Raw genomic sequence first — 13,970 nt, 5'->3', positions numbered from 1 at the left:
GTGCAAAGGGTGATCTGGTTCGCGTATCTTCACCGTAGATCCCTTTGTTGTTCGATATGGTACTCATCATGCCGGAACCATTGTCATCTGGATGGCGAGAGGGCGAGACAGGGTGATGCATAGGGTTTGGGCCACGGGGCGAAGGGGGGACCAGAGAGAAAGAACCATATAGATGATTTTGAGCCGGAGGTGGCCCATTGAAGGTGGACAGGGTGGAGTACCCGAGAGGGCATGCTGAGGAACTTGGGATACATGTAAACGGATCACCCCTCCAGTAATAGTCATCGGGCAGCTTCGGGGGGTCCGTACGGCGCGAAGGTAGCTCCATTAGGATAAAGTCAAACAGAAGTTCACGGATGGGTTGAGTGGCATTCAGAAAGAAGTAATGTAGAAGTCGACAACATCCATGGATGCTGAGGATATTTGGCGATATTTAAGTGCAGAGCAGCAGAGGATATGCCCAGTAGTAGTAGTGTTAGTAGGTATCCGCCTGGGCCTACTGGAAATATTTGAAGGCCGTCAGACGATCTAGATGACCATAGGCCATGGCCATCTCGTGATTCGAATGTGCGATGCCAGGTCCACTGATCTATCGACGATCACTGACATCTATGGCTGTGTTGTCATTCCTTTGGCCCCTCGGTACGGGGAAGTTCACCCGGGTGAAATTAGCACCTGTCGATTAAGATTGATGCGAACATGTCGAGTTCTATTGTAATTCTAGACCTCTGGGGTTAAATTCGATGTACAGTTTGAATGGGGTCTAGATCGTTCGGAATGTGTCTCTGAGATCTATTGCAGTTCTAGACTTTGCGCAAAGTAGCGGTATGAATGGTTTGCATACGCTGCGGCCCGAAGCTTGAGCCCAAGTTTATTGGTTTAGAGCCTCCTTGATACCGAGGCTTATTTGGCCAAGGGCTAGACCATACTATTTCCTATCTGTTTATCAACTTAAGGACAACATGCAAGTGCGATCAATGTTGACGGTAAACTAAATAGGAAAGATCGATGATCATCGCTCTTCTGCCAAGTCTCACCGCCCAACGTCATCCTCCGCGGGTAAAAAGAAATACGACGACTCACATTGGTCCCGCTCTACACCCATCTGCGCAAACATGATGCGCCCCCGTCTCTCAATATGCAGCCAGCATCTGGCACACAGCGGACTCTTTTCAACAACACTTTCCCGAGCTGAAATCATCAAAAATGCAGCTCTATCACCGCATGCCGGGTACGCCCAACTCACCAACCGAGGCCTAATCTCAATTACCGGAATCGACAGCTCGACTTTCCTTCAAGGCCTGATTACGCAAAACATGCTCGTGGCCAATGACCCAAACAAGTCTATTCGGCGCACAGGGACATACACCGCATTCCTCAACTCCCAAGGTCGAATCCTTAACGACGCCTTCATTTACCCAGTTCCGATTCCGAACAGCAACGATCTCGAATGGTTAGTTGAGGTGGACAAGAATGAGGTGCCTACTTTGCTCAAGCACCTGAAGAAGCACAAGCTACGCGCAAAGCTGAAGCTCCGCGCCCTCGAGGACGGAGAGCGCACCATCTGGTCATCCTGGAAGAATCACGAGCAGCCACGGTGGGCCGCATACAACCTGGAATCGGAGTCGGCGGCAACTTCACCTTTCTCCGCCTCGTCTGATATCGTCGGCTGCATTGATACCCGGGCCCCGGGATTCGGCTCCCGTATTATAACTCCAGGTTCAGAGGGCCTGCGCACCCATTTCCCGGATGAAGCACAACTTGCGGGCTCGGAGGTCGGGTTGGATTCTTATACCGTGCGGAGGATTCTAAATGGTGTTCCGGAAGGCCAGTCGGAGATCATTCGGGAGTCGGCATTGCCGATGGAGTGCAATATGGATATGGCTCGCGCTATTGATTTCCGCAAGGGCTGTTATGTTGGCCAGGAGTTGACGATCCGCACACATCATACTGGTGTGGTACGGAAGCGCATTCTTCCAGTGCAATTATACACTCAGGATCTGAGTTCGGCAGAGGAACCCGTGTATGATCCTTCTGCTGGGATTCACTTACCGCCCGGTGGCACAAATATCACGAAAGCTGGTGGTCGGCGAGGCCGCGGTGCTGGCAAGTTCCTAAATGGCGTGGGAAATATTGGTCTTGCCTTGTGTCGTTTGGAAATGATGACCGATATCGCACTCACCGGTGAAGGAACCCAATTTACACCCGGGAGCGAATTCAAGGTTTCGTGGACTACTGAGACCGACCTTCCTGTGGAGGTCAAACTGCAGGCTTTTGTTCCGTCATGGATAAGAGATCATATCCAAAATGGGGGTGTGCGGAAGCCAACTCCACCACCTGTGGATTTCGATGGTGAAAGGGCCCGGGAATTCGTGGAGCAGCTCGAAGAAGAGGAGGAAGAGCAAGCACATCGACGAGCGGAATAGCACCATACGTCTGATGCCAAAGAACCATTGTACAATATAAAAAGTTTCTTAAAGACATGTAAATAGTCAATATATCCCACATCAATAATGAGCTGTATCAGGAGTCCATCGAACATTCTATATCTCTGTTCGGCCTAACATTGGTTGGGTATCTTAGAATAAGCTGAAAATCTATAAAAAACAAACAAACAGAAAGCTATACAAGCAGAAGGTCTCAAGCTCCGTTGGCTTTATTCGAAGCCTCTGCAGCATCTGCAGCATCATCTTCACGCGCAAGTTGCTCCTCTAGAGCTTTGCGTTCTTTGTCACGCTGCGCAGCTTTCATCTTCATAAGAACCTCGTCTTGGAAAGTAGGCATGCCAGCAGGCCTCACTGATGCATTAAACGAGGATGCTTGAGGCTTCATAGAAGCAGCAGCAGATCCGAACGACCCAAACGAAGGCGCTTTGGCCGAATTGGGTGCCGAGTTCAAGCCTGGGAAGTTGAAGGCGCGGGGTGCAGCCGATTTATTCGTTTCAGTAGTCGAGACTGGCGGGACTGACTCTTTATCCTTAGAGGAAGCCGGACCGGCAGCTGGCCCCAGATCCGGCCCATCACCCGATGCCCAGCCCACCGAATCAATAACAGCCCAGTCGCCATCCCCGGGCCCAGCATGGCGGATCTTCTTCTCACCATCAAGAACAGCCGCATGCGCGCTCACAATGGAAGCGAAAACAATCATGCCCGTAGCCAAGGTAACCTTCCCTTTCTTCCCTTCCACTCGTTTCCTTTTATCCTTGAGCACGACAATAGCCTCGACAGCCCCAAACGGCGCAAAAAGGCCCCTCAACCCTTCAGACTCCAACTCCACTCCCCGTCCCTCCCGCACCCACCGCACCTTAACAGATCGCTCCAGCTCCGAAACATTCGTCTCCTGAGACCGGTCCACCCGCTGGGTACTCCGATCAGCCGCCTTCCGCGCCTCCTCTTCCTCACGGTCAATAACCTTCTGCTCCTCGTCCAGCTCGCGCTGTAATTTCTCCTGCGCCTCCCTACGCCTCCGCCGTCCATCCTGCGCAATGCGCTCAATCTCTGCAGCGAGCTTCGCTTCCGCATCGTTCTCCTCCATCCAGGACCGTTTGAGTCCGCGTTGCGCAGCAGCGCCCGCTCGCTCGCGCTTTTCAAGATCTTCGACCATTGATCGGCGGGCGGAGTCGAGCATGTCACGCTCACGCTGCTTGCGCAGCCGGGCTTCGCGCGCATTGTCGTATAGTTGTTTTACGTCGGGGTCTGTGAGGACATCGTGGGCGATTTGGAGAGTGTGGAACTTGTCGATGTCTGCTGGGGTTGGGTTGGAGATTTTATCTGGGTGGTATTTTAGGGCTGTGCGACGGTATTGGCGCTTGATTTCACTAAGGGTTGCGGCTGGGGAGATGTCGAGGAGGGCGTAGAAATCTTGATCTGAGGCGGCGGCCGCCTTGAGGTCGTCTGAGGACATTTTGGCGTGTTGTGAGGGAGTGAATGAGGGGTGTGGTTGGTATTGTAGATGTGGAAGAAGTGTACCCCGAGCCTGTTATCAAGGGAACGAAAGGGTTGGGTTCCTTTCGGGCGCTTGGAGGGGTTTCAATGCTTTTTTGGAGAGTTGGAGTTGGAGAGTTGAAGGTTTCGGGGAAATTTAATCAGTTGCGGGCCCAGCTCGGGCGGTGGCGTCATGCGACCTGCCCTAAACAATTACTACATAGTTCTGCTAAGCTAGCACAAGGTTGCTTGTTCAAGTACTACTAGTAGGTGTTAGAAAATTAAATTAAAATCTCAAAGCCTTGAGCCAAAAATTTATCAGTTGATGGAACTGGTGAGGAGGGCAAATTGACATATAAACTTCTAAAAATATTAGGGTGAGAGTAAAAAAACCTCCAGACACAAGTCCAGAGGGCATCTGGGATCTGGATGCACATCACATGTGCCCGTGATTTCATAATGCACCGACTTAGACATCAACTCATCCCAGCCAGCCCTCCTGAGTATCCTCTACAATGGAAAAACCAACAGCCACAGTGGTGATTGCTCCAGGCAAAGCTGTTTTGGCTTTCGCCATCGCCATTGTGAAACAGAAACCTCCCGACAAAGATGTCAAAGGTGAGCGGTTGTCGAAGTCGTAGCTTGAGATTTCCATCTCAGAAGCTAATTATTACAATGTGTTCCCAGATTATATTTTGGAAATCCGTCAGTGTATTCGAAATGACATGCAGGTTCAGCCTTCGGACAAGTTCTTCGACAGTGTCGCTTTCTGGCAAAAGGCATACAAAGAATCAGAGGCCGAGCAGGCGAAACTACTCAACAGAATATTCGAGTTGGAACAACGCACCCAAGGTCTCCGCTCGAAGATAAAGAACAGTCAGAGCACAGGTATATTGTCTCCTGGCAAACGAAAGGCCTCTCCAGAAGATAGCCGAAAAGAGTTGGATCCGCCAAGGAAGAAGACGCAACCTCATCAGTCGAAAACCCGACTGGCCAAAAAGAGCGAAGGATACGAAAATGAAGAGTACTCAGACAATGAAAATGGTGATTCCGATCAACATTACCCGAGAACGTTGAATTGAAATGTTTGGTGCTGACTACAGACTAGCTCCGAAACTTATGAGGCAAATATATACCATCCAACGTGCGCTTCAAAAGAGGAACAATACCAAACAACTCGCAACCAATGCCGTCAACCTGTGTAAGATAACAGAATCAGAGATACTGGAAGCAATGCTTGGGTTAAAATCTCCAGAGAATCAGCCAAAGCCCCCTTCCAGTAAACAGGTTGGGAAGCATGATTTGGCCGCTGTGACAAAAGCCGCAGAACTGTCGTTCAATCTGGTCCACCAGGCCCTCAAAAAAGTGATGGGAACGCAAGAGGAGAAATATTGCAAGGGACAAATCACATACTACCTTGTGTGTCTTTTCGAATCCACAATGAGTGTCCTCACCCAGATTTGCACGGGGTTCGCACGAACCACCGCAAGCACATCCCTCACAAAAGGAATTCTCCAGGAAACTTCAAAAGGCAACAGAATGAAACTGAGAAAACAAGAAGACAACCAGAAGAAGAAGCTCCCCGTGACCTCAAAAGCCAAGCCATTGAAGATGGAGAAGAGCAATGCCCAGCACCTGCTAGACCTGCTATGCACAATGGCCCTATCTCTAGATCTGAACCGATCTGAAGATCAAGAGGTGATGGAGGGCTTTCTCTTTATTGTGATAGATCGGGTGGGCAAAATGCTCTCTTTATTCGTTTTCGACAACGGCCAACTGCCCTCTGACAGGTGTCCCGACTTGGAGGCTCAGCATGGCATTCGGGCGATGAAGGAAGAGGGCCTGACACGCGAAATGGCGCAATTTGAAGCGAAGAATCTTATCCAGTTCCTTGAACGAGTACTGGGTCCACAAATATTGGGCACCGAGGTTATAAACTCCCAGTTCCTTGGAAAGATAAAAGGTCGCTTGCAGAAGAGTCTTATGCAGGCTGTCTTTGGGAACACTGACCCGCTGTTTCGGGAAGGTTTGGCTCGTCCTACAACGCCCCCTGTTTTGAGTGGGAGCATTCGACCATCAAAGAAACAAGAGTTTCCCGAGTGGTTCACTGAGGAACTATGGCGTCTGGTTGGATGGGATCTATTGTATCCAGGAAAGACGTCAACTGGTTGAGCTCGTGATTCAGCTTTTTACAGTGATTCATACATATATTTATCGAGTTATTCTTTCATGGTCAGAAAGGAGAGGTTTGAAGGATAAAAGAATGGGCAGCTATGGTGATGAACTTTTGTATCAATAGATGTGCATGCAGTATATACCCACATACTAGATAATACCGAAAGAGCGTATTGTTTGTCTTACTCAAGACCCAACTTGAGAACACGATTCGCGTTAGCTCCCAAGACCATGCCGATACTATCCACCTTCTCATCACCAAAGCAACTGCGAATAGCCTGATAATTGGTAGTCACGCTAGGCCACTTCTCATCCTCGTCCTTCAAAGGCGGGAAAAATGGATGGTCGGTACCTATTAGAGTCAGTCGAAGTCCAATAGCTGGAGACGATTGCGCGGAGTTGATCTTACCAAACATAAGACGATCATGGCTTCCAGCCGCAACAGCCGCCTGCAAGCCCGCAGATCCGTATATCACCGCATCAAGGTAGATATTACTTTTCAACACATCCCACACACTCCGCTGTGGCCCCGGCTCATCGCCGCCATTCACAACAAACTTTCGCTCATGCATAATGCAGCTCTCAATCCGACCCGCCAAGAACGGAAGTGTCCCGCCCGAATGAGCAAGCAGAACCTGCAGCTTCTGAAACCGATCAAACACCCCACTGAGCAGCATCCGCGTAACCGCAATCGTGGTCTCGAGCGGGAAGCCCAGCGCGAGTGGCAGAACATGTCCATACCGAGTAATAACCTCAGGACCCCCAAATGCCTCATCCGGCAGACCGTAGTGTGGGTGCAGGAATAGTACCAACTGCGTCTCCTCCAACGCTTTCCAGATGGGATCGAGCTCAGAGTCATCAAGACCATTGCCCAGTCCCGATGTGCCCATTATCACACCACGAATATACGGGAGCGTGGCTAGTCTTTTGATCTCAGCCACGACGACCGAGGATGGCGCGCTGAGTGGTAAAGCGCCGAATGCAAAGAGTGACTTTTTCTCCGTGGCGGGCTTTGTTCCATCTGGATCGGAGGCTTGGTTTACCTGCGCGCAGGTGGAGTCTAGGTCATTGTTGATTCGCTCGGCCCATTCTTGGGCCTCGGAACTGGGGACGAAGTCTAGCCATGGGTTCGCGAGGGAGATCACGCTGCTGTGGATGCCGTGTTTTTCCATAAAGGCAAGCTTCACGTTTATGTCTGAGTAGGATGTGTCGACTGGACGGCCTCGTTGATCGAGTGGTGTTGCTGGATCATCGTCTGATGATAGGATAATTAGGCGTGGTTCACCATTGGCTGGATCGTGGACGTAGGGGACTGTTTTGCGAGCCCGGAGCATCGCCAGGTATGAGGGAGGATAGACATGGGTATGGATGTCGACGACAAGATGGTTTGCCATGGTGATATTTTTTATTTGCAGATTATTGGACTTGGAGACGAAGGTGTGGCTTTGATGCGGAGTATTAAATAGAGGGAGATAGGTTAGATAAGGCCCGAGATGCGGGGGTGAGACGGTGATATCGCCGATAAACAGATAAACATGCAGGGTCTTGGCCCCCTCAATGAGAGATTGTTGATTAGGGAAACACCTCTTCTATCTCAGATAAGATAAACAATCGATTGAGATAGATGTAGATAAAGGAGGCTCATATCGTTATCGTTGCATATAAGAACTTCAAATGTTGTCTTCCGGTCTCATAATGATACAGGTTACACATTGTGACTCGGAGTCGCATCTCTATATGGAGTGGCATGTTTGGTCTACAATATTGCACTCGGTCTCAACTTGTGGCTGTAGCAATTCAATTGGTATCTGATAAATTGTTCGAGCAAAGAACATCAAATAAAGCATCAGCCGGAAATCTTTCGCATAACATTAATCATCTTGGTTCTTCTTCACGGTTGGCGTCCTGTCCTGCCAACGAATTAATTCACCGCACATCAATTTAACGCAAGAGCAGTACTTACAGGAACATTACCACTTAAAAGACCACTTAAAGCTGGCTGCCAGCAATGGTAATGGGCTTCTTGTTGGTGAAGTTGGGGATATCGCCAAAGATGGTGGCAGATTCGGGGTCCTTGAGGGCGTTGGTGGCAGCCTCTTCGCTCTCAAACTCAAGAAGAGCAGCAATCAAGAACTGAGACTTGGAGCCGTCGAGAGAGCTGGAGTACTTGACAACCTTCCAGCTGATCAGGCCGTGCTTGGACCAGGTCTTTTCGACCAGAGGCATGTGGGTCTGCATGTAGTAGGTCTCATCGAAGGCGGTGTCATCCTCGTTGGGGTACATAACGGAAGCGTGGTAAGGCATTTTGAATGATTTGGTAGAATTGGAAAGGCTTGAAAGCAGATGAGATGAATCGATGATTGATGAGGTGTTGATGGAGAAGAAAGAAGCCGAGAAAGTGAGGGAAGGAGGGGCAATTTGTACTTCAAATCTACGGGATTAGATAATTCGACCGAGGTAAATTTAGCCAAGATTCAGGAACAAAAACAAAAGTTGCAACTTTCAAGTCCGGTGGGGTCAGATTTTCACCGGGATCCACATCAATCAAAAGCATAAAAACACTCCCTGGAGTCCTGGACCCTGGGAAACACGATGGAGTTTGGGTTGATAATTTAACGGACTTGAACATTGTCCGCGATTTGTCGATGCCATAAGGACGCCACATTCGTATTTGGGAGCAAAGTACGAAATACTAGCCGAGTCTAGCTATAAAGCTCAATCCTGCACGACACGGGAAAAACGGCCCCAGCCGAGCACGCTTAGCCGCATTGAAGACCTTTTAAGCTTACAAGGTTGGTAGTTGCTTAGAAGTTAGACTTGGGGCCGAACATGGTAATGTTAGAGTCAGCTTTTGTGACCGGCCCCAACATCCATCTCTCACGTACGCTCGTAAACATCCCACTTGGGACATTGGAAGCTTCGAATTGGACGTTCTGTTTCTCCAGAATTAGTAGGCAGTCCAATTTGCTACAAGTCATCTACCTGCTATAGGTTTATAACCAAGCGCCGCTGAGCTTATCAAATTTCATCAAGAACTTCTAGAACTTTCCATGGTAACGAGCGTAAAGGTCTTTTATGTTGAGAATCACATGAGAGTTGATGTTCATGTGATGTGCCACAGAAACCAGAGCGGAAATATTATCCGCCGTGAGAGAGACTTACTAGTACTTGTACTCTCCTTATCATGGAGGATTTCCGATAAGGACCCTTCAAGTCCCATATCGAAGCCGTGATAGTGCTTATCATGAAGTTTGATCTATGCAGCTTATCTTCTCTCCACATTCTTATGAATCTTATCTTATTTCCCCTCATCTCTCTACACTCTTTCCCCTACTAGTACAGTAGTACTTGTCCATCACCAGCTTCCTTTGTGACTGATTTCTAACCTGATCCGAACCCAAATTTTTGGAAGGAACACGATCTCTTTTATTCAAGATGGCCAACGCTGCCCAAGCGATCCACCCTTCTTCCACCGCCGTCGAGAAGGACGACTTGGTGATACCTGTAAAGACCCTTCAATCTCCTTGCATGGAATATTTTCGGATAAAGTTAATTTGCCTTTCAGCTCATCGATTTCGGCCTTTTCTCTTCGGGGACCCCCTCTGACAAGCATGCCGTCGCTCTCTCCATCACCAACGCCTTCAAGACATCCGGCTTTCTCTATCTCAAAGCACATGGAATCCCGCCATCCGTGGTGTCCCGAGTCTTTGCCTCATCATCCCGATTCTTCAGTCGACCCCAGAGTCAGAAGGACAGTTTGGGCTGGACGACCCCACAGTCGAACCGTGGTTACATCACAGCCGGGCGGGAGAAGCTCGCCCCCCTCGAGGAAACTGCGGGGATCGGTACGCTACGCGGCTCCGCACCAGATCTAAAGGAAACACTCGAAATTGGTCGCGAAGGTGTCGAAGGCTTGCCAAATCGTTGGCCGGATCATCTTGATGAAGAGGGTAAAGAATTTAAGGAATTGATGCTGTCATTTTTCGACACATGCAAGAATCTCCACAGACAGATAATGTGTGCAATTGCCCTGGGGATGAACTTACCCGAGCACTTCTTCGATGAGTTTGTCAATGAAGGGGACAACACTCTGCGCCTGTTGCACTATCCCCCTGTCAAGAAGGAGGTCTTCAAAGACAATCCCAATCAAGTAAGGGCGGGTGAGCACAGTGACTACGGTTCCGTCACACTGCTGTTTCAAGATCGGCATGGTGGTTTGCAGGTGCGCAGTCCCAAGGGCACATTCGTTGATGCAACGCCCATTGCCGATACTATCGTTGTCAACGCTGGTGATTTACTCGCTCGCTGGTCCAACGATACCATCAACAGCACCCGTCATCGAGTAATCCAGCCACCTATCCCAGCAGGCGAAGACGGTGGAGCCGATGCCGACTCATACCCTTCTCGTTACAGCATCGCGTACTTTTGCAACCCTAACAGTAACAAAATGATCGAAGCGCTCCCAGGAACATATGGCAAAGAAATCAATATCGAAAAGAAATATGCCGACATCACTGCGGGAGATTATCTAGTTTCGCGACTGGCGGCGACCATCTGATACATACTAGTTACCCATGCTATTGATAGTTTGATACCCAGCTCCATGCCAATTACTTCGACTATTGTAGCAACAATTTTCTCAATCGAAACAATCTAGTCTTGGAACTGGCTCTTCATTAAATCTATGGGGACAACATTGGGGAGGTGAACTTCCAGTAACAAGAATCAGTAGGTAGCAGGCACAGCAGCGAGCCGACCGCCATCAGTGACGATAATATTACCATTGAGGTATCCCCCAGAGGCACTGGTCATCCAGACCACCAGCCCAGCCAGATCCTGCTCCGACCCACCCCTCGACAACGGAATCATCTCCCTCGGGAACGAACCATCCGAAATTCCACCCCCCTCAACACCGCCAAAGGCATGCTCCGCCATCTCAGAGTAATAAAGACCAGGCGAAATCCCATTAACCCGAATATCGTATGACGTGAAACTCGTAGCAAGCATTTTAATCAGATGATGCACCGCAGACTTCGAAGCATTATACGCAAAGCTAAACGGCGGCTTCCGATTAAAACCCGCAATCGACCCGGTAATAACCACCTGCGCCGTCGGCGCGGCCAACACCCCAGCCTGCGGCGCCGCACGCCTCTTATTAGCCGCGTCCAGGAGAGGCAGAAACGCCAGAACAGTATAGTAGGCGCCCGTCACGTTCACGTCCATTACATTGGTGAATTCTCCCATGGGGACATTGTACAACTCGTCGCGGACCTCCGCTAGCGAAGGGAGGCTTCCGTCGGCCTTGGGCTGGGGCGAGCGCATGATTGGTCCCATGATGCCGCTGTTCGCGAATAGGATGTCAACGTGCGTTGTTTGTGCTGCGATGAACGCGTATGCTGCATCGAGCGAGTCCTTGGAGGTCACGTCGCATTGGACGGGAATGACAATGCCACCGGGCGATCGAGCGACTGTTTCATGGAGGGAGTCCTCGCGTCGGCCAAGGATGAAAACCTTTGATGCACCGTTCACGGCGAGAGCGCGGGCTATGACTCGACCCAGGCCTGAGGATGTTTTTGGTTAGTGGGGTCATTGTAATGGTGGGAAAGGGTGTGTGTTTACCGCTGCCTCCTCCTGTGATGACGGCAATTCGGCCTTTGACCGAGAATAGCTCAGATGCTTGTAAATGGGACATTTTGGGGGGTTGAGTAAAAGGGGAGGGATTGGGGATAGTGTGGCGCAGAGTGTTTTGGAAGAACGGAGTCATGGTGAACTCCTGTGTATTTCTAATCCTTTGATTCCCCGCGTCGGCGATACCGTCATTGACTCATTCCCCACTTTATGATCGACACTGGATCCACCGAGCAGCTTGGGTAATCCCAGGCCTCGGTTGGCGATTTCAAGAGCAACGAGAGCTTCTATTCCTCTGCCTGAAAGTTGTGGTCTTTGTTAGCGGGGTTATTGGCTTCCTTGGTCAACGATAAACTGGAATGTCTAACCGTATTCACGCCCATGCAAACAAGATCTAGCATGCCCAAAGAGGTAAACCACGGATGTTGGAAGCAGCCAAAAAACATTCCAAGAGCAAGCATGGGAAAAGAGAAACAATGCAGAATTTGGAGAAAGCCCATACACATGCCTACGCAAACAAAATCCACCTAGGTTACACTTACAGCACTTGAGATCCACGGGTATACTGCCGATCAATTGATATTTCAAGAATTGCCTTCAGTTTTTAGTTTGCAGTACTTCCACTCCAGATATTAGAATATACCTAGTTCTTATTCAAGCACTGGCGCTTGTTCTGTGGTAAAGCTCTTGAGGCAAATCAGATCGTATGCTCGGGTAGACGAGGCTTGTAGGAATCCGCTGTCGTTTGATTTTGCACTGCCCGTTCTACGTATGTTGTAGTGCAGTTTCATTGTCGTAGATCGCTTTCAGAGGTTAAGATCCATGGATCCAGCCGTGGGGATGGCATGCCAACTGAAGGAAGACCGATTCCGCCAGCCAGAATTTGAAAGTCCTCAATCATCAGCAGGAGATCCTTTTTCTCTCTAGCGGACAACTGACCGACCAACATTTGACCTCTCCGTGGACTTGGTAGAGATGGCTTGATGCTGTGATCGCCCCCCAATTCGCCCATCGCTTATTGGCCTTCTCCATGGCACAGAAGACACCGAACTTCAAATCCTTGAGCGCCGTGCCGTCGGTGATAAACATTGAAGCTCCTCTATATGAAATCACGCGGGTCAGTAGTTGTTAAACAATTATGCTAATAAAGCGTTATTCTTTGGATACCTTTCGATGTTGACTCTTCAAATCAGGCAGATACTACCATGCAAAATACTTTTGAAGTATATAAATAAAGGGATGTAGGGAGATATATCATTATATGGGTGGTGAACCTGGGAGGAAACAGGAGAGTCATGTAGATGAATCTAGGAATCGAGATGGGAGAGAGGGAGAGCATTGAGCCCTGGGCAAGAGGCGCTGATATATACATCAATCACACATGTGCATGGAAAATCATGTGACTTCACACCGAATGGAAGTGATCGATTGATGTTCCAAGATTGAAAGTTTCCATCAATTGTGAAAGTCAACTGGTGCTTATTAACATTTGAATCAAGATTGTGCAAGCTGGGCAATGGCACTTTGGTTGGAGTCCGCATACGAATTATTGATCCCGTGCAGCATAATCAGGTAGAGCGGTTCGTCGCTTGGTGATTTTGTTTCGTACTTGCGTGTTGTCTTGTTCATACCTCCTTCACCCATCCGGTCTTTTCTATTCAAATTAATCCGGCCCACTCCGATCTACATCTTCAATGTCACCTGGCGTTGTTACGATCCATGGATTCATATCCAAGTCCAAGCTTGAACGTCATTACCGACACGAGCCGATATTTTGACTTGAGCTTTAAAATGTCACCAAAGATTTGAAAAGCTACGAGTTGGATATTGGAATTTAATGGCTGGAAAGCCTTTTGACTATATGCGTTTGATGCTAGTGTTTGTTATGCAGGCTACACCAAGAGTGACTTACATAAGTTCCGATGGTAAAGAAGATAAGGTTTTCTTCGCCAAACATGCGCGTTCCTGAGGGAACCACTCCCAGCCAATCGCAAAAGATGTTTACTGTTTGGAAGGACTGACAAGAACATCCATGCCAGATCCAATCATTGAAGTTGGTAACATCATATCGCGACCGGCTCGGAGTGTACCCCGTGCGGATCATGTCATGACCGGACACTGACTTCAATCAAATTATGCTAGATTCTGTCAAGATTCCACGAGACAGACCTGTGTTGCACAATGTGTGGGAGTTCTCACTTAACAATTCTACGCAATTTCCATATGCTGGGTCTCGAATGTGGT

The 13,970-nt window shown here is 49.1% G+C and overlaps 7 protein-coding genes across 7 annotated transcripts; 3 read left to right on the top strand and 4 right to left on the bottom strand.

Annotated features, from left to right (window-relative positions):
* Positions 1 to 1,115: 1,115 nt before the first annotated feature.
* On the top strand, positions 1,116 to 2,426 carry N7466_002254 (YgfZ/GcvT domain-containing protein; the record flags this gene model as incomplete). Its single annotated transcript, XM_057161652.1, has 1 exon — positions 1,116 to 2,426. The coding sequence occupies one exon, from the start codon at positions 1,116 to 1,118 to the stop codon at positions 2,424 to 2,426; it is 1,311 nt and encodes a 436-aa protein (XP_057024937.1).
* A 214-nt stretch (positions 2,427 to 2,640) lies between these two features.
* On the bottom strand, positions 2,641 to 3,903 carry N7466_002253 (putative cell cycle control protein (Cwf23); the record flags this gene model as incomplete). The annotated part of the gene is made up of 1 exon (XM_057161651.1): positions 2,641 to 3,903. The coding sequence occupies one exon, from the start codon at positions 3,901 to 3,903 to the stop codon at positions 2,641 to 2,643; it is 1,263 nt and encodes a 420-aa protein (XP_057024936.1).
* A 535-nt stretch (positions 3,904 to 4,438) lies between these two features.
* Positions 4,439 to 6,095, top strand: N7466_002252 (uncharacterized protein; the record flags this gene model as incomplete). Its single annotated transcript, XM_057161650.1, has 3 exons — positions 4,439 to 4,541; positions 4,611 to 4,967; positions 5,032 to 6,095. The coding sequence occupies 3 exons, from the start codon at positions 4,439 to 4,441 to the stop codon at positions 6,093 to 6,095; spliced, it is 1,524 nt and encodes a 507-aa protein (XP_057024935.1).
* Positions 6,096 to 6,280: 185 nt separating this feature from the next.
* Positions 6,281 to 7,492, bottom strand: N7466_002251 (amidohydrolase family protein; the record flags this gene model as incomplete). Its single annotated transcript, XM_057161649.1, has 1 exon — positions 6,281 to 7,492. One exon carries the CDS (start codon positions 7,490 to 7,492, stop codon positions 6,281 to 6,283), a length of 1,212 nt encoding a protein of 403 aa, XP_057024934.1.
* A 595-nt stretch (positions 7,493 to 8,087) lies between these two features.
* Positions 8,088 to 8,402, bottom strand: N7466_002250 (uncharacterized protein; the record flags this gene model as incomplete). The annotated part of the gene is made up of 1 exon (XM_057161648.1): positions 8,088 to 8,402. The coding sequence occupies one exon, from the start codon at positions 8,400 to 8,402 to the stop codon at positions 8,088 to 8,090; it is 315 nt and encodes a 104-aa protein (XP_057024933.1).
* A 1,131-nt stretch (positions 8,403 to 9,533) lies between these two features.
* N7466_002249 (isopenicillin N synthase family dioxygenase) lies at positions 9,534 to 10,656 on the top strand (the record flags this gene model as incomplete). Its single annotated transcript, XM_057161647.1, has 2 exons — positions 9,534 to 9,602; positions 9,664 to 10,656. The coding sequence occupies 2 exons, from the start codon at positions 9,534 to 9,536 to the stop codon at positions 10,654 to 10,656; spliced, it is 1,062 nt and encodes a 353-aa protein (XP_057024932.1).
* Positions 10,657 to 10,823: 167 nt separating this feature from the next.
* Positions 10,824 to 11,790, bottom strand: N7466_002248 (SDR family NAD(P)-dependent oxidoreductase; the record flags this gene model as incomplete). The annotated part of the gene is made up of 2 exons (XM_057161646.1): positions 10,824 to 11,659; positions 11,718 to 11,790. 2 exons carry the CDS (start codon positions 11,788 to 11,790, stop codon positions 10,824 to 10,826), a joined length of 909 nt encoding a protein of 302 aa, XP_057024931.1.
* Between the last annotated feature and the right edge of the window lie 2,180 nt (positions 11,791 to 13,970).

This window comes from Penicillium verhagenii, assembly GCF_028828195.1.
Source record: "Penicillium verhagenii strain IBT 33310 chromosome Unknown utg000003l_segment0_segment0, whole genome shotgun sequence".
Taxonomy (NCBI): domain Eukaryota; kingdom Fungi; phylum Ascomycota; class Eurotiomycetes; order Eurotiales; family Aspergillaceae; genus Penicillium; species Penicillium verhagenii.
This window is presented reverse-complemented; position numbering and strand designations above follow the sequence as displayed.